Below are 19202 nucleotides of genomic sequence, written 5' to 3'. Positions count from 1 at the left end.
ACTGCCCTGGCTCCATATCCCCCCACCCACCCCCAACCCCCCACCTGCCTGCCCAGAGCCACTCAGCACGGCAGGAGACAGGCTTGCCTATAATTGGTCAAGATGTGTTTCATACAACTTCAGGGCGAGACACATTCCTCATATTCGCCTAATACCAGGCAAATTCCAGGCCCCACGCTCCAGGACAGCGTCAGACCCACTAGACCCAGCTACATGCACAAAAACCGGTCCAAGAGTTTCGGGCTTCCTGTAAGCCCAGCGCCGCTGCTCCCAGACACAAGGCCTTTGTTCTCTGCTCACTGGGTTCTGTCAGTTAACTTATGCCACTGATCAGAGTTGACAGTCATGGAAAAACAAGAGATGAATCCAGGAATCCTGCATCTGAATTCCTCCCTGAGGTTGAGGGCAAACGGTAGGTCACACTGCAGCCCAGGAGGTGTCACAGTTGGATAGAGTATTAAACTTGCAAGCTTGAGCTTCTGAGCTCAGTGCACCTACCACAGTGATACTCTAGTTTCCCACCTCTTCAAGCCATAAATTCATAAGTTACTTAATATTTTAATAAAGGAGTCATAGCCTAAGAGGTAGCACAGTGGATAGTGTTGGACTTTGCAGCATGAAGATACGAAGCCGATACCCAATATCACATAAGCCAGGGTGATGCCCTCACTCTCTCCTCCTCCTTTATTAATTAATAAACAAACATTAAACTAATCCTTCTCTGGTTCCTTTTGAAACAGGACGCCAGAAAATCATCAGAATAAACAAATAAACTCTCCTGTATGGAAGCCTTAAGGACAGGGTGAGGAAGACAGCATAATGGATCTGCAAAAAGACTCCCATGTCCCAGGTTCAAGCTCCTAGAAGCCAGAGCTGAGCAGTGCTCTGATTAAAGGGGGGGAAAAAAGTGGGGGCTGGTCTCTGCACTGTCAGAAACCAGAGTCAGGACTGTGACTTTGTCCCTCCTCCCCTCAGTGCCCCCTAGCAAGGCCTGGCCAGAGAAGGATCATGTGACTTCTGGTGTCTTTTTCAGGCCCAGGGAACCTTACATAAAGAGTAAAGTGGTAAGAACAGTGTGTGTGGTGGGGGCAGGGCCTGGCTGGCAGCCAGAGGGAGAAGGACGAACACCGGATGGTCTCACTCCTAGGTGGGACCTAAGAAACAAAGCAGGGAAAAGACAGGGGGAAACATTAATAAACTGTGGGCTAATTCAACAGATCCAAGGACACGGGGCAGGGGGCAGGGGAGGGCTGAAGCAGGGTGGGGAGGAGGCGAGGGCATGGAAATGGGGGGCAGCACCTTCTGGTGGAGAATGATGACAACTTGGCAGTGGGTGAGCTGTGTTGACATCCAGGGGACATGTGAAACCATTACCCCTGTGACAACAAGCCTTGTAAATCGACATTATACCCCCCAATAAAGTGGTATCATTAAAAAGGAGGAGGAGGAGAAAGAAGAGGAGGAGGAGAGAGGTAGGAGCAGCAGAGATGACTCCCTCAGAGGCTCGCCTGGGCTGACGCTAAGCATCTTGAACTTGAGAATCGGCAGACCCCAGGGCCACAGTGCTCTAAAACATTATGTGGTTGACTGTGCAGAGATGAAAAAAAAAATAGAACTCTGGGGATGGCGCCATTTACTTAGGGTGACTGCTAATAGCCAAAGCACAGGAGAGTAGGTAGGAAGAAGGGAGGCTAGGGGGATCTCGGGCCACATTTGCCACTGAAGCCCTGCTTACCCCTCCACCCTTATCAGTTTCTACTTGAGTCTCCTAAAGACTTATGACATAATATATGGGAGACTTCCGCTTGACAGGGAGAGAAAAGTCAGAGCACCACTCTGGCGCATTAAATGCTCTACCAGTTGAACTATTTCTCTCTCTTTTTTAATTTTATTGTTTTAAGATTTATTTACATTTTATTTTATTATTTTTAACCAGAACACTGCTCAGCTCTGGCTTATGGTGGTGTGGGGGACTGAACCTGAAACCTCAGAGCCTCAGGCATGAGAGTCTGTTTGCATAACCATCATGCTATCTCTCTCACCCGAACTATTTCTCCATCAAGGTCTTATCTATCGCATGTTTATTCAGGAAGAGGCTCCTCCACAAACTGCCTTTTTTTCTTTCCTTCAGGGTTATCACTGGGGCTGTGCAGGTGCTATGAATTCACTGCTCCGGGCGGTCACCCTTTCCATTTTATTGGACAGGACAAAGAAAAACTGAGAGAGGAGGTGAAGATAGACAGGGAGAAAGACAGACACCTTCAGACCTGCTTTGCTGCTTGTGAAGTGTCCCCCCTGCAGATGGGGAGCAGGGGTTTGAACCCGGGCCCTTGCAGTTAGTACTACGTACGTGCCCGGTTCCCCATAAACTGCCTTCTCAGGGTCCTTTAACAAGGGTTGTCAGGAAGCGTGCATCTCTGGCACAATAGAAAAGTATGGGGCTGTGGGACTGGTGAGCATGAACCTGAGCCCTGAGCCAGGAGCCTAGGTGCTCATGCAGGTCCCTATGCTTTGGCTTTGATGAATAAGAGACAATTACAACACCCCTTACCTGCAGTTGCCAGGGAAAAGGGGGCGGGGGCTGTAGGAAGTCAGGGAGGACCACTGCTGCTGGGGGTGGGGGGGACACAAGATCTCGGCCAGTGTGACCTCAGCATTCTCTAACACTGACAACCTGGCACACAGAGGGAGCACAGTGCCACCGTGCACTTCTTAGGAATAAACATCAGTGCCACGAAACTGTGACGCCAGCCAGAGTGGGGAGGGTGTGTGTATATTACATATTGAGGCTGCTTCTCTTCCTGAGAAAGCTCCCAAAAACCACATCATCCCCAGGGGCCACTGGATCTCTCCGTGGCCTCTTGCTTCTGGACACCAAATCCTGACCTCTGGCTGGCCAGGCCAAAAGAAGGTCACCCTGTGAGTTCATCAGAGGCAAATGAGCCAGTGAGCCTTCCCACACGGGTCCCAAATCAGTCTCCCTCCTTCTTGAGGGAGCCAGCTTTTGCTCTAAGATTCACTGCTAATTGGGTCATTTACATCGAGCAAGTGGGGATGGGAGTGCTTGTTCTCAGAGCAGTGCTCAGGCGAGTGAGCCAGCTGAAGTTCTCCTTGGAGACACCCCTTGGCACCAGAGGTTTGTGCCCCCACTGCCCAGAGGTGTGTTTCTGCTCTTACGGTGAGCAGAGTCACAATGTCTGGAGAGAAGCTCATTCTCCAGGTGAGTGGAGTAGCACCTCAGCTAACTAGCGCCAAAGCTAGGATGGGGAGAGTCCATTCACTTTCCCTCACCCCCACTCCAGTTACTTATTCTGCTAGGCCTCGTGCATACATGATTTCCCCGCTCTGAGTTGCTTTTTCATTTGGATAGAGAGAAGACAAGAGAAGGGGCAGATGTCACATGCAGAGCAAGGCCAGTGTCCTGCCCAGTGAGCACTCCCCCCAGCCCACTCTTTCTCTCTCTCTCTTTCTCTAGGGCTTCATCACTCCAGACTGACTTTTTCAGGTACAGAGAGGCAAAGGGACAGAAGGAAAGACATCACAGCACCAAACTTTCCTTCAGTAAAGTGGGGACTGGGCTTACCTTGGGTCACCCACAAGAGAAAGCTAGCTTTCTTGCCATTTCTCACTTACAGCTTTCTTTTCCTCCTTCTTCCTTCTTTTCCTTTCCTTTCCTTCTTTCCTCCTTCCTTCCTTCCTTTTTTTGTTTTTACCAGAGCACTACTCAGCTCTGGCTTATGGTGGTGCCAGGGACTGAACCTGTGATCTTGAAGTCTCAGACATGAAAGTCTTTTGCATAACCACTCTGCTATCACACAGTGGCTTTCTTAAGACCATTATCTTTTCTCTAGCTTATTTTATCACAGAATAAAGTATATAATACATAAAACATACAAAATACCCCAGTTGATGCATGTTACCCCATAAGCAGCAACTTACAGTTCAACAGGTGTGTGTGGGGGATCAGATCTCATCTGTGCAGGGGTGGTGCCCCAGTCCTGAGTCCTTTAAGGGTCAATTGGAGACACCAGCTCCCTCCTCTCTGTCCCTGTCAATGGTGCACTGTTTACTGCCACTAGGGGCTCTGAGGGTAGCCTAAAGAGATTGGCTTGACCCCAACTTGGGTTGCTTGTTATACAGCAGGAAAAAGCTACTGTGGGGAGTCGGGCAGTAGCCCAGTGGGTTAAGTACACATGGCGCAAAGCACAAGGACCAGCATAAGGATCCCGGTTCAAGCCTCTGGCTCCCCACCTGCAGGAGAGTTGCTTCACAGGTGGTGAAGCAGGTCTGCAGGTGTCTCTTTTCCCTCTCTGTCTTCCCCTCCTCTCTCCATTTCTCTCTATCCTATTTAACAACAACGGCATCAGTAACAACAACAATAATAACTACAACAATAAAAAACAAGGGAAAATAAATAAATGAATATTAAAAAAAATTTTTTTTTTAAAAAAGCTACTGTGGCCAAAGGGGGAGAGAGGGCTAACCCTCAAACCCCAAGAGGCGTGCCCACTGTCCCCAGAGTTCACAAAACCACTTTCCCAGGCAGACTGCTTTCTCTGCCCGTGTCCCCTCCCCCACTCTCTATCTCCTACCCCCAGGTCCCCATCACTATGTGGATTTCCGGATTCCTCGGTGTTGCTGGCTCACACTGGAGTGGGTTGGAGGCAAATTGGAAAAGCTTGCTCTCCTTTTAAGCATTTCCACAAACAGAACGCTCCTTGCCTTTCAGGTGAGAGAAAACAGTTCAGAGGGTGAAAGGCCCAGCCTTTGCCAGAGTCCATAGGACAGACGATGGTAAGGGAGGAAGGAAGGAGCCATGGGAAGCACCAGGGGAGGGTGAGGAGGCGCCGCACACATCCCTGTGAGTGAGGGGAAGCCTGAGGAAGACCAGGGAGAGAGAAGGCCAGAGAAGAAGAAAGAAAGATGGAATGTACCGAGCAGACAGCTGCCGAAAAGGGAAGCTGGTGACGCCACGTTGCAGAAAGCAGAACAGCCTGTTCCTCTCCAGAACTTCAAAACAAGCACCTTTCGGATGGGGCACCCAGCCCTCTGGAGCAGCCATGAGTCTCGTCTCACCTGACCCTCTTAGCTTGCCCTCTGCCCTGGGCCTCTCCCTAGCTAGCACCCCTTGACTCCCGCCCTCTGGGACTGGGGCAGAAGGGGCAAGATGATGCCCTCAGGCCTAGCCTTGGGGTACCCGGGGAGCTGCTGGGAAGGTCCCAGCCTGCCAGGGAAGGGGTGTGGCAATGCTCCCATTCTCTGATAGGCTGTGTGGGGCTCCCTGGCCACCTCCCCAGCGCTTAGGAGAAGCGGGCACGTGTTTCTAATTGTGGAAACGCTGCCTGGGCTTGGCCTGCCCCACCTCAGCTCTTTCCAGATCTGGGAGGTAGTGAGTGGCTGCTGCCAACCGGCACTGATAGGCAAAGAAAACACCCACCCTGTTTGAGTTCCGAGGCACGTAAGTCAAGGCTCTGATAAGGTCTGTCTGAGCTGTATTTCCTCCAGCGGGCTTCAGACAGGTCCAGGGGGACCGGGCAAGCCAAACAGCCTGCTTTCTAGAATCCTTCCTCTTCCCTCTCAGGGCCAGTCATCTTTCATGGGGGGGGGGGGGGGGGGTGAAGCCACCTTATAGTCTCATTACCTCCGTCCGCCTCAAAGAAAGGTCTGTCTTATTGTGCACTTAAATAACTCAGCTGATGAAAGACAAAAACATCAAAAACAGAGCAACTGCAGCAACAACAACAAAGAAAAATCCAAGCGGCCCTTTCCTATAAATGAAGCTTTGATCCCAGCTTCTGTGAGACCCACAGTGAGTTTTTGAAATAGACCTCGCCTACAGTAAAATTCTCCCCCTTCCAGCCCTTTTCATCTACGAAGCCCAGAAGGTTGTTTCTTTTTCTTTCTTTTTTTTTTTTTTTTTGTTGAAGTCACAGGAGCCCCTCTGAAAAGAGGTGTCCCAGAGCCTTCCAGAAGGACCTCCGAGGACAAACAGGCAGAGGAGGTGAGCCACCCCACCGAGAGGCAGGGTGCTGGTGGTGGAAGTCCTGAATCACAGTTTGCCGGGAAGACTTTCAGCTAAGCTCCTGCCCACGCTGCCCCACCCTTGCCCCTTTCCGTCCTGGCGCAGCCCTCTCTCTTCTTTCTTATCCTGATCCCTCCCTGCCAGTTGCCAGGCCTGAGGTTTCTGCTGAATCACCATCTCGTACATAGTTCAGCCAAGACGCCTGAACGGCCCAGCTCAGCACTTTCTAAGGGCTGAGTAGTGTGCTCTTTAGTATTAGTGAGACATGGTTCCTGAGCTGGGGGAAGAGAGAAAAAAAAAATGCAGACACACAGGAGGCCAGGAGAAGCAGACCCAGGGCGCCTGTAGATCTTGGGGAGTCCTGTTGGAAGCCCCCCTTTCACTGAGTGTCCCAGTTACCTCCCAAGGAGGAGCAAGGAAGCATGGGTCTAGGTCTGGCGAGCCAGGAGGAGTGCTGCTGGGGAGTCCGCTTAGTGCTCAGGCAGGAAGATCTATGAATCTGGACCCAGGCTATGAAACTCCCAAGACTTCTGAACCCGACTTCAAGGGCAGCCAATGTTCAAACTGGCTAACCTCTCAGAAGAAATCTTGCCTCTAAAACTCAGTGGGCCTCACTCCCTTGCCAAAGTCCAAGTAGACCTCATTCTCTGAATTGGTTTTTCTTTTTTATGTTCTTGGATATGGGAGATAAATTTACCTTGTCACATTGATATGTAGATTTTACCAGATGGGGCTGGGTGGTAGCGCACTCAGTAGAGTGCATACGTTACCATGCATGAAGATTCAGATGCAAGCCCCTGGTCCCCACCTACAGGGGGAACACTTCATAAGCAGTGAAGCAGTGCTGCAGACTTCTCTCTTGATTTCTCTGTGTCCATCAGAAGGAGGGAAGGGAAGGGATAGGCTCAAACCGGGATCCTTATGCTGGTCCTTGCGCTTTGCGCCATGTGCACTTAACCCGCTGCACTACCGCCCAACCCCTTTCTGCTTAAAATTCTTCAGTGGTTCCAGTTCCTTGGGTAGAGTCTAGGATTTTCAAGATCTGACTCCAGCTCACCTATTCCCCGTTCAGCCCCATCTGTCCTCTCCTAGGCTCCAATTCTACCCCCAAATGTATAGTAAGTCTTTACTTAATGCCCTCGAAAGGTCAGGTCGTAGAAACTGCAACTTTGTCAGGGACCCAAATTCAACAACATCAGGATTGGTCTCTTTCCTCTCATCAGCATGTAACTCAGTGACTTTGGAGGAGACATTTGAAGACCAGCTGTTCTTGCCTTTCTCCTAATCTTGCCTGTGCCTTCTTCCCCTCAGCCTGACCGAGGTTGTGTTCATCTGGAACCTACCTAGTTACCTTTCAAGATTTAGCTTGATCCAGATGCCTTTTTTAGAATGCCCCTCCCAACATTAAGGCATCTTTCTCTTTAAAGCACTATTTTTTGTTTGTACACCAGTCTATCTGATTTTAATTTCTCCCAAGACAGTAGAGATAGCACCTTATTTCCATGCAAAATAGGAAGACAATATGGAGGTTAACTAGTGATTTTATAGATTCATTTTTCTCTCTAGGAAATCTACCTACAGAGTTATATTAATCCCAATGTAAGAAGGAGGGGTAGGAAATAAAGAAGACTGTGATTTCATCAAAATGATCTCTGAATAAAAACCAGATTTAAAAAAAATACATTTAGATTTTAAATGTTGGCTAGTTAGAAGAGCTGGGGGGGGGGGAGAGTTGGGTGTATGAGAATCAGACCTCAGTCTGTATTTGTCTGGACACTCAAAGAACTAGAGAAGGGCAAGAAAGAGGGGTTACTCAGGCATGTGGAGCAATACAGACAGTGCTTGAGAAGTTTGCACTAGAAAATACAGAGTCACAAAGGAGAAAGGACTGAGATTAAGGGATTTAGAAGTTAGGAAAGATCGTTGAACCTAATGTCGAGGGATTAATTTGCAAGAGACTTGCAAAACAAAATACACATACACACACACACACCCCTATCACAGCATCCAACATCAAGTATCTGGCATGGAATCTATGTGGAGGAATTGTAGAGCTAGGTTAAAAGTATACTTGTGGGGAATTTCCTGTCTAAGCCATTAGGGAAGGAGGAGGAATCTGAGGCTCTGGAAATCTAGCCTCTTAGGAATCTGAACAGAAAGATAAAAAGCTGGATAAGAAGCAGTTTTGATTCTTGATGTGTACGCAAGGCAATTCTTTCTCCTAGGGCATATGAAAGAGAAGGGACATCTTGAGTTCAGGAACTAGGGGAGGAGGGAGGCTCTTGAATAAGAAGAAAGAAACTGAGTTCAGATGCTAGATGTGACCCCAGCATCAAGAGAGGAAGGGAGTGTGGAGCTGAGTGAGAAAAAGTGGCCAGCCCCTGTTAAGGGGGGAGGGGGCGGAAGCCCCAAGGGAAAGAGAGATGAAACAGTTGTGGCACTCTCTTTCTTGCTGGGACCACTCACTTTGTTTACCCAGCAGTCCCCCTTTATCTGTGGGGGATTCCTCCTAAAGCCCTCCCCCCCCCATGAATGCCTAAAAACAATAGTTAATAAAATCATTACAGGGAAGGTAAAATGGTGCCTGAGGCTACAAAGCCCCAGGTCCAGTCACCACCACCATAAAGCCAGAGGTGAGCAAAAAGACTTTCATGCCTGAAATTCTGAGACCCCCAAGTTCAATCCCCAGCACCACTGGAATAAAGCAGAGAAGTGCTCGGGTTAAAAACAGAAGTACTGTAGTACACTGTAATGAAAGCTGTGCGGCCTTCCCTGGGCAGACCACCCCACCAGCGTGTCCTGGAGCCCCACCTCCCCAGAGCCCCGCCCCACTAGGGAAAGGGAGAGACAGGCTGGGGGTATGGATCCACCTGTCAACACCCATGTCCAGAGGACAAGCAATTACAGAAGCCAGAACTCCCACCTTCTGCACCCCATAAAGATATCTGGTCCATACTCCCAGAGGTATGAAGAACAGGAAACTTCCGACGGAGGGGATGGGATATGGATGGTGGGAACTATATGGAATGGTACCCCTCTTATCCCACAATCTCTCAATCATGATTAAATCACTAATAATAATGTAAAAAAAAAAAAGAAGTTGAAAAATAAGAAAACACAAAGCAGAACTTGGACTGGGTTTGGTGTCTTGCACCAAAGTAAAGGACTCTGGTGTGTGTGGGGCGGGTGGGGTGGGGGAAGAGGGTGTCAAGTCCTGGAACATGATGTCAGAGGACCTAGAGCAGGTTGAATTGTTATGTGGGAAACTGAGAAATGTTATATATGTACAAACTACTGTATTTTATTTTATGTATTTTTTTGTTGACTGTAAACCATTAATCCCCCCAATAAGGAAAAATGAAAAAGAAAGAAAGCTGTGAGGATGTGCTATCTCTCCAAGTATCATATGGTACATAATAAAAGAGCCACTCATGTTGAAAAACGAAACGGAACTATCAGTATGTCTGGTTACAGATGCAGAGAGGTTTAAGGATGGATGCATTTTGTTTAGAGCTATAAAAGGCCCAAGAGGTGAAGTAATGGCCAGAGTACTAGACTAATTAATTAATCGGTGTTTTACCAGAGTATTAATCAAGTCTGGCTTATAGTGGTGCTGGAGATTGAAACTGGGGCCTTGGAGTCTCAAACATGAAAGTAAAGTCGCTTATTATACTGTCTTCCTGCCCTTTGAGTGCTGGATTGATAAGCATGAGGTTTTGAATTTGACCCCCAATACTGCATATGTCAGAGTGAAGATCTGGTCCTCTCTCTCTCCCCTCTTTCTCTATCCCTAATAAATACATTTTCAAGACTGTGATAACACCTAACCATTGTCAGTACAACTGCTGGGATGAAGATAAGGGGAGGTCTTTATGGTCACTTCTATATATATTATTTAAATTATAAAAGATTATAGATCTTTTATGTAGGGAATATAGACATTCACTTATGAAATAACAACAACAAAAAAGGGAAAGAATTATGAAACACCCAAGTAAAACACAAAAGAAGCCATCAAAGCCAAGTTCTGACACTTTTCATCCCCCTCCTTCCTAGTTCCTTTCTCTCACTGACATGTTTGCTCTGCAGAAAAGAGAGAAAGGCTTTTCGTTTAATTAAGATGTAAGACGCCTTCCTTTTCTTTTTTTTTCCTGCTGCCTGGTGGCTAGGGATATTCTGCTGACTCAGCAATGAAAATCAGCTTTGACCTAAATAATAGAATGACGACGCCAAGTGACCACTGCCATTGCATAATCGTGAACCAAATCTGCAGCTCCTTTTCCTTCCTCACCTCTCCTCTCCCTCATCCCTCTCCAGCTCTGTGAGTTGAGCCAGTTACAGCAGGTTTTTTTCTGCTTCTCCACCCCCCCATCTGGTTCATCGCACTAACATTTCTCATTTCATCTCTTCCAAAAACAACCTCACCAAGGAACCAGACTTGACTTTACCTCCTCCCTCCCCCAATAAGCCCTGGCCAGGGGCTTTGCCACAGGGGCTCTTCCCCAGGTTCTGTGCCCTGTCCTCCAGCTTCCTCCATCCCACACCCTCTCTCTAGAAGGCGATCTGCCCTCATACCCTCTCACCCCACAGCTGCTCCACGCCATCAGCAGCACACCAAAGCAGAAGGCAGAGCCTTGCAGAGAACTGCATTCAGGTCACCCACGCTCCCTGCTGCCTCTCTAGGGAAGAAACTAAGTTAGGTGAATGGACCACAATGCCTGTCAGATCCACTTGGGGAAAACTTGGGACTTAACTCTGTGGCTGGCTTGCCTAACACTTGCTGAAAGAATGGGGTGCTAAGGGGAGCGGGGGAAGGTGACGGTGGAGGCAGTGCTTGGATATAAGACACCAACATTTGCTGAAAGAGGGCAGCCCCCAAGTCTTCACTGACAGCCTGGTTTCTGTTTGACTGGAAGCTTTAAGAGACAATTGAGGGAGCTGTGGAAATGGATTTTCTTTTTTCAGCAAACTAGGAAACAGAAATCTTGTGATCAAAGCGACTGGGCGTGCCTGGTGTGAAAGGGTCAGCCTGCCTGTGACTCTGTCTAGGTCTAGACTCCAGGCATGTGCCCCTTGGGGAGAGGAGCTGGGGTGGCCCCCTGGAAGGAAAGAGCACACACGGGATGAGGTGAAGCGCTAGCAAGTCCCCCCCCCCCGGCCCCCCCAGGAAGTGAGGAGGGCAAAGCTCAATTATGAGAAGATGTGTTTCTGCTTCTGAGGATGGTGGAAAGGTGTGTGAGCACATATCTCAAGGGCACTGATTAAACCTCTGTCCCTAGAGGGCCAGGCTGCCTGCTGTGGAACCTGGGCCTAGCAGGCAGAGGTCAGACAAGCTGCAGGAGCCTCTGGTGGCAGGAGCTGAGGGAAATGAGGCTCTTCTCTTGCCCTCAGAGCCTCTAGATTCCTCCTAGGAGGGTTCTAGCACTATCCAGCTGAGAGGTGAGGCACAGAGGGATGGACCGAGGAGGGGCTGTGTACAAACTCTTTCCAGAACCAGGCTGTACAGCAGTCCTCATCCTCCAGAAGGGCTTGGCCTGTCTGGCCTCAGGAGACATCCAGCAGGCTGGCTATACCAGAGAGTCGCTGTACCCGAGGTCACCCACCCTCAGCAGATCAGGAAATCAAAAGAAGCTGTGGGTTCCAGATGCCTGTGTTTCGCCGAGGCCACACACCACACAGCCAAGAACAAGGTTCTCGGTTTCTAGCTGGAGGGTGAAGAGGAGCCTCTTGTGGGAGGAGCATCAGTCAGGCCAGGAGGGAGTCTAGAGCACTGCTGCCTCCCCCTCCACCCACATCAGCATGTCTGGTGGCAGAAAAGGCGGCTATTTCTGTTTGACCTCAGCCTCCCCCATTCCCCCAACTCCTCCAGCCTTGGATCTTGTTAGAAAGAGAGAGAGAGAGAGAAAGAGAGGGAGAGAGAGGGAGAGAGAGAGAGAGAGAGAAGAAGGGAGGAAGAGAGAAAGTAAGAGAAGGTGGATGGATCCCTGGCTGTGGCACATCTGGTTGAGCTCACATGTTACAATGCGCAGAGACCCAGGTTCCAGCCCCTGGTCCCCACCTGCAGGGGGAAAACTTTGTGAGTGGTGAACAGGGCTGCAGGTGTCTCTCTGTCTCTCTACCTCTCTATCTCTCTCTACCCTCTTGACTTCTGGCTGTCTCCAGCCAATAAATAAATAAAGTTAATTAAAAATTTTAGAAAGAAAGGAAGAAGGGAAAAGAGAAAGAGAGAAAGGAAGAAGGAGAGAGAAGCAGAGACCTAAAGGCCACCAGGAAGGCCTGGTCCAGGGGCACTTACACAAGCAGATGGCAGCCAGGAGCCGCAGGCCCGACTCTGGGGGGAAGCAGGTGGGGAAGAGTGGCTGTAGCACGTAGTTGGAGAAGGTGAGGGCGATGACGGCCTGGTTGGTGGGGTAGATCACCAGAACTGCAATCCACAGCCTCAGGAAGCTGAAGAAGGAACGGGACAGAACTTGATTCAAGCTGGCCCACCCCCAGGTCCCCCTAGAGGGATGTCACAGTCCTCAGGGGCAGTCTGGGAGGCAGACGAACTCAAGGGGTGCCTCGGTTTTTTGTTTTTTTTTTTCATTTCCGCAGATGCTGAGCAGCCTGGCCCCTTCTCAGATGACACACCCAGCCCTTTGCAGTGACAATAAAAAGCTTTTTCAACTAGTACTGACGCTCATTGGTATGCTCTCTCTCTCCTCTCCTGGCCCCCAGCGAGCCCATTGGTGGGGGCTCAGCTCTCAAGCAGCAGGAGTGCAGAAATTGGGGAAATTCAAGACCAGGGCCTGGTTCTACAGAGAAGCCATTAAGCTTGTAATGTGAGAGGTGGGTGTCCACCTTGTCATGGTTCAGGACAAAAGGGCTGTGTATAGCGACGTCCTTTTCCTGAGAGGCTGTGGGCAGAGCTGTCCTGCAGCTCTGTTTGCTCTTACTGATACAATCTTGCCCACTCAGGTCAACAGAGATTTAAAACTAACCTGCTCCGCTGCCACCCTCGGGAGTTCCTGGGGGCACAGTTGCATTAGCAGCTGTGACATGAAGGCCAGAAGGGACTGGCACTCCCCACCCTCCGCTCCCCCCAGCTCTCCTGAGCACACTGGACGCCCTGGACCTCCGTGTCTTAGGACCACAGCAGGCTCTGCAGATCCTCTTACCCAGCTAGTCCTCCAAAGATGTCCTTGACGTAGGAGTAGTCACCCCCTGATTTGGGGATAGTGACCCCAAGTTCGGCATAGCACAGGGCTCCCACAGCTGTGATGATGCCTGTCACAATCCAGACGATGAGTGCGAGGCCCACAGAGCCGGCGTTTTCCAGCACACCCTTAGGTGAGACGAAGATTCCAGAGCCAATAATGTTCCCTGCAGAAGGCACCGAGGTGACGGGGAGACAGTGGAGTTAGTACAGGTGGCAGGAGCAGTGCCTGGCCCAAATCTTAAACACTTCTGGGATGCGTACACTTTCGCCATTTCACAGAGGACGACACCGAGTCTCAGAGATATCACGTTTGTCATCCAGGGCTGCAAGGGAAGGGACCTTAGGATCCTCTGGCCAGGCTGCCCAGGGTGCACCCCAGGTGACCAAGGTTTAAGATTGATTGGGAAGGACAGGGCTGGAAAAGCAGGCAGTTCTCGGAGACTGAGTGTCATTTAGAACAACAGGAGTGAGTCAAAGGACAAACACCTTTCGGACAGATTGTGGTCACACCCCAGGACTAGGGGTTTCAAGCCCCATGAACACTCCTGAAGGCTGGCCTCTACCCAAGATGGTGACCCCACCCTTGGTGAGGCTTGTGAAAGAAGCCTATAAAAACAGTCCCAGGACTCCGGGAAGCATCAAGTGCTAAACCTCAGCTCACTCTTCTTCCAAAGGTCACCCCCCCTCCTGCCAGTGCTTCATGTGATCATCACAACAGCCCTGTGGGGGGAAGGAGGGGAGGGCAGTCTCGCTGTTCCACTAGCCAAGACCTTAAGGCACAGAAGGGTTAAGAGAGGCATTTCTCCAAATTCCATAGCCACTGATGGGTAAAATTGGATCTAGAAGTCAGTGAGTCTCCTGATGCTTAATCCAGCACTTCCCTCTAATCCACTTCTGCTTCTCATGCAGGGGCTGGGCTTCTCCTGAGGAGGCTGGGGAGGGATGCTATGGGGCTGGCCAGCAGGGTGTGTGCTGGGGAGGGAAGAACACATGAGAGGCAGTTCCTGACACGCTCCTTCCAGAGGTCCCCTTGTGCACTCCTTGAGATTCAAAATGGCGATGGTCCACTGGACCCCCGGCTGCTCCTATAGGGAGCAGACAGCCATGCGGGGCTGCAGTGTGGGGAGGCACAACTGTGGAAGCATGTGAAGTCCCTTGGCTCCCTTGAAGTGGTTCAGAACCAAGCTGGGCCACAGGCAGGGTTTAGATTCTTCATTTGCTTTTTCCCAGAGCACTGCTCAGCTCTGGCTTGTGGTGGTGCTGGGGATTAAACCTGGGACCTTTGGTGCCTCAGGCATGAAAGTCTTTCTTCTTCTTCTTTTTTTAAATTATCTTTATGTATTGGATAGAGACAGCCAGAAATCAAGAGGGAAGGGGGAAGAGAGGGAGAGAGACAGAGAGAGACACCTGCATACTGCTTCAATTCCAAAGCTTTCCCCCTGCAGGTGGGGGCCAGGGGCTCGAACCTAGGCCCTTGTGCATTGTAAGCTGTTATGTTCAACCAGGTGCACCACCACCACCCAGCCCCATGAAGTCTTTTTATATAACCATTATGATGTCTCCCCAGTCCTGTTTGTTGGTTTCTTCAACTTTATTGAAACACAAATCACACATACTATAAAGACTGTAGCTTTTTTTTTTTTTTTTTTTTTTACGAAAGACAAGACAGGAATTTATGCTCAACTTCCCAAAACTGACTTTGAAAGTGCAACCATAACTCAGTTCCAAGGCAATACTAAAACTTTCACTTGTTGTTGTTTATTTATTGGCACCTGGGCTTCAATGTTCCCTAGATGACTGGGTTTTTCTTTTCTTTTTTTCCTTTGTTTTGTTTCCTTTAATTTTTATTTATTTACTTATGAGAGAGAAAGTACACCAGAACATCATTCTGACACTTGCAATGTCAGGAATTAAACTTAGGAGTAACACATAAAGCAAGGCACATGATGTACCAGGTGAGCTAGTCTCTGGCCTGCGACTTCCACTTCTAAACCAAAGCCCCATCTTTAACCCCAGGCCATGCATAGACTTACTCCACCAAAGAGCAAGAGGGAATATTCACATTTTAAAATCAGTAATATTCTAAGACTCTTTTCAAACTTTAAAATCAAAGCACAAGTACTGGGGTGATAGCTCAGCCTGCTGGAGTACAGGACATGCATGCCTGAGGCCCCAGAGGCTGCAGGTTCTATCCTGGGACCACCATATGGCAGAACTGTGTAGTGCTCTCTCTCATTCTCTCCCTTCTTCATAACAAGTATGCTAATATATCTTTTCACAAAAATCTCAGCATGACATCAGTAGTGGGAGAAGGAAGGAGCCAGACAGGCTTCAAAACAACATCAAGCAATAAGCCTGAAATTCAGAACCTGAGGGCGTGGGACCATCGCTAGACTCAGATGGAAAAGAAACACATTTCTGTCTACAACATGCCTCCCACCCCCTCCTGCTAGCAGTCTACCCCAGCAGAGTAGGCCTGTGTGTGGAGATGAAACCAAAGGAAGAAACACATCCTCCTTCAAATTTGTGATCTAAATGAGATTCTAGCAGCCAGGAAGTTAAAAATCAATGGCAGAGCACAGGAATTGTTGCGGGATCCTGAGTTCAAGCCCCTGCACTGCATATGCCAGAGTGTGACACTCTGGTCCTCCTCCTCCTCCTCTGTTTGTTCTTAGGGACAGGGAAACAGAAGCAGGGGGAGAGAGTGAAAGAAACCACAGCACTAAAGCTTCCTGCAAAGCAGTGGGACTGGGTTTAAACCTGGGTCATGCACATGGCAAATTAGCAGCTATCTGTGGGAGCTACTTTGCTGGTTTTGGTTCTATTTCTTTCTCTTTCGTGTTCTCACTCCTCTCTCATCATCATCATCATCATCATCATCATCATCATCATCATCATCATCATTTTAACCAAAGCACAACTCAATTCTGGCTTATGGCTGAACTAAAGATTGAACCTGGGATCTTGGGGCCTCCAGACATGAAACCATTTGCACCTCTCCATGGTCCAATCAATTTTTTAAAATATTTATTTATTCTCTTTTGCAGCCCTTGTTGTTTTTTTTTTTTATTGTTGTTACTGACGTCATCGTTGTTGGCTAGGACAGAAAGAAATGGAGAGAGGAGGAGAAGACAGAGAGGAGGAGAGAAAGGTAGACACCTGCAGACCTGCTTCATGGCCTGTGAAGCGACTCCCCTGCAGGTTGGGAGCCGGGGCCTTGAACTGGGATCCTTACGCTGGTCCTTGAGCTTTGCGCCACCTGTGCTGCTGCACTTAACCCGCTTAACAGAAACTGAAAGGCCATCTAGCAGATGTAGGACTCAGGACATGGTCACCATATCAAGTGATCGCTCTGCCTGCCAAACTATACATGTTACTATTCCTGGAAGACACCAAGTCCAGGGAGCTGAGAGAAAGACAGAGCCAGGGGCCAGGCGGTGGTGTACCTGCTTAAGTGCACACATTACAGTGTGCAAGGACCCAGGTTCTAGCCCTCAACCCCCCCACCTGCAGTGGGGGGGAAGCTTCATGAGGGAGAAGCAGGGTGCCTCTCTGTCTCCCTCTCCATCTCCCCCTCCACTCTCAGTATCTCTGTCTCTGTCCGATAATAAACAAATAAATAATATATTGAAAGAGAGAAAAAAGGAAGGAAGAAAAGGCAGAGCCACAATAGTGTTGAAACAGCAGAGTAAATGCCTTGCCCAGCAAGACTTTATCATGAGTTAGCGGCAGGGCATTTCAAAGACCAGCCAAGAGTAGAGCAATACAATTAGGGCCATAAAACCAGCTCAAGGGGTTAGAAAAACAATCAACAGGGAAGAAAAACAAGATTTGACTTTGGTCTTTAAGGTGCTCAACAGAGAGGAGTGGGGAAATAGTTATTTCTCAAAGCAGGAAGGTGGGTTTTATCAATAAGATCTGATCAGACAGGCTCAGGAATGAAGACCATCAACAATCCACGAAGAGCTCTTGGAAAACAAGCACAGCAGTGTGTGTCTGTGTGTGTGTGTGTGTGTGTGTGTGTGTGTGTGTGTGTGTGTGTGTGTGTGTGTGTGTGTGGTGGTGGTGGTGGTGGTGGTCAGTAAGCACTGCTCTTCCTCCCTGCTTTTGCTCTGACATTTCTAGAATGCCTTCCCTCCCGCCTTCCAGGTAGAGGGAACCACTTGGAGGTGGGACTCACATGGACAATAGTCTGCTCAGTGTCTGGCTTCTTCCTGCCTCCACTTATTTCTGGGTAAGAGGTCTATCTACAGAGCTGTGGGAGTCAGTGAGACTCATCATAGGTTCCTCAAATATCCTCATTTTATAAAAACTGGGTCCTCTCTCCCCATCTGAATTCTGACCCCATTACAAATACAAAGAGAAAAAAAAGCTAATATTAAAATTAAAATAACATAAAATTGTAATTATGCCAGTCAAATTGATAATTATGCCAGTCAAATTGAGAGAATAAGGAGGAGAATCTTGCAGATTCCAGGAAGTGACTGCTGAGAAAAGCAGAATCAGATAACATTTCCTCCAGCAGAAGAGCCTCTGGAACTTCTGCAGGGGGTGGAGTGTCACTCAAAGCACAGAAGACTGACAATACATTTATTCAAAAGTGACGCCTACAGTATACAATCTTTTGGTTAATATTTATCTCCCCCACAGGTCTATAAGCTCCAGGAAAGCACAAACTGTATTGCTTGGCCCCCACCTGTGAAGTGTCACATAGTGAACATGCTATAAAACTTCACCCCCATTTTCTTCTTGACAAGAGCACTGCTCAGCCCTGTCCGGTGGTGGTGCCAAGGATGGTACCTGGCACCTCTCATATGCACATCCTGTGAGCTACAGTTGCACATCTCCTCAGTTCCAAAGTTTGCCAAATGAACAGTGTCTGACATCAGTCTAAAATGTATTGCTGTAGATACCACCACACCTTTTGGGAAGCTCTGAAACCCAATGAATCTGTCCAGATCGCATCGCGGGCAGTGTAAAGCAGCCCATGTCTTTCACTGCTGAGGAGAGACCGTTATGCAGTCTCTAATTTATAGGGGAAGGAAGCAGGACAACTGTTATTCCCATTTTTCCAACTGAAGAATGAGAGAAGGTTTTTTGATGGTTTCATTTTGCTACAGCATGAAAGACACAAAGAGGGAGAGGAGAGACACCTGCAGTACTGCTCCACCACCTGTGCAACCTCCCCCTGCAGGCAGGAACAGAGGCTTGCACCCCAATCCTCACGCATAGTAACAGGTGTGCCCTACGGGGAGCTCTTTTCCTTATCTTTGTGGGTGAAGAAACAGAGGCCCAGCGGTAGTCATTGTGCCTAAATCACAGACTAAGCTAGTAGTATCTGGGTAAGAAACTAATCTTCAATCAAACTTCCAAGCTTTTCATTGAAAATAGTAATTTCACAGCTTCTAGTCTATAGGCAGTAAGAGTAGGTCCAAGAAGGCCGGGGGGTGGCTCACCTGGTTAAGCGCTCACATCACAGGGTGCAAGGACCTGGGCTTAAGCCCCTGGTCCCCACCAGCAGGGAAAAAAGCTTCAGAAGTGGTGAAGCAGGGCTGCAGGTATCTCTCTGTCTCCTTCCCTCTCTACCTTCCCCTCCCCTCTCACAAATTCTGTCTCTATCCACTAATAAATAAATAAATAATAATCAATATATGAATTATTGTTTATTACATTAATTTATTATTTATTATATATATATATAAAAAGAATGGTTCCTAGAAGACCCTTACGAAACAATCAGAACACGGTTCCTTTTTTTTCTGTTGCAAAGTCACCTTCAGTGGTGGTTTACGATCTGCCTCTATCTGGAGTTACCTTACTGGACTCTTATAACTGTGCTCTTGAGTGCAAGGGCACACACTATCACCTCCATTCACCTTTGTGGAGACTGAGGTTCAGAGTGATCAGGCTTGATTAAAGGAGCATATTCACAGAGTTAGCAAATTCTGGATGGGAGGTCAAGTCCTTGGACTCCTGGAGCAG

The 19202-nt window shown here is 48.7% G+C and overlaps 1 protein-coding gene across 1 annotated transcript in view; it reads right to left on the bottom strand.

Moving 5' to 3' along the window:
• SLC7A8 (solute carrier family 7 member 8) overlaps window positions 1-19202 on the bottom strand; it is a 63828-nt gene that overhangs the window by 26723 nt on the left and 17903 nt on the right. Inside the window, exons 2-3 of the mRNA XM_007537704.3 lie at window positions 13180-13384; window positions 12318-12469 (exon numbers count right to left, since the gene is read on the bottom strand). Of these exons, the coding sequence (XP_007537766.1) occupies window positions 12318-12469; window positions 13180-13384 (357 nt within the window). The remainder of the gene's footprint in view (window positions 1-12317; window positions 12470-13179; window positions 13385-19202) is intronic.

Source organism: Erinaceus europaeus, chromosome 16 (genome assembly GCF_950295315.1).
Source record: "Erinaceus europaeus chromosome 16, mEriEur2.1, whole genome shotgun sequence".
Lineage (NCBI taxonomy): Eukaryota > Metazoa > Chordata > Mammalia > Eulipotyphla > Erinaceidae > Erinaceus > Erinaceus europaeus.
The sequence above is the reverse complement of the archived record's forward strand: the minus strand, read 5'-3'. Positions and strand labels throughout refer to the sequence as shown.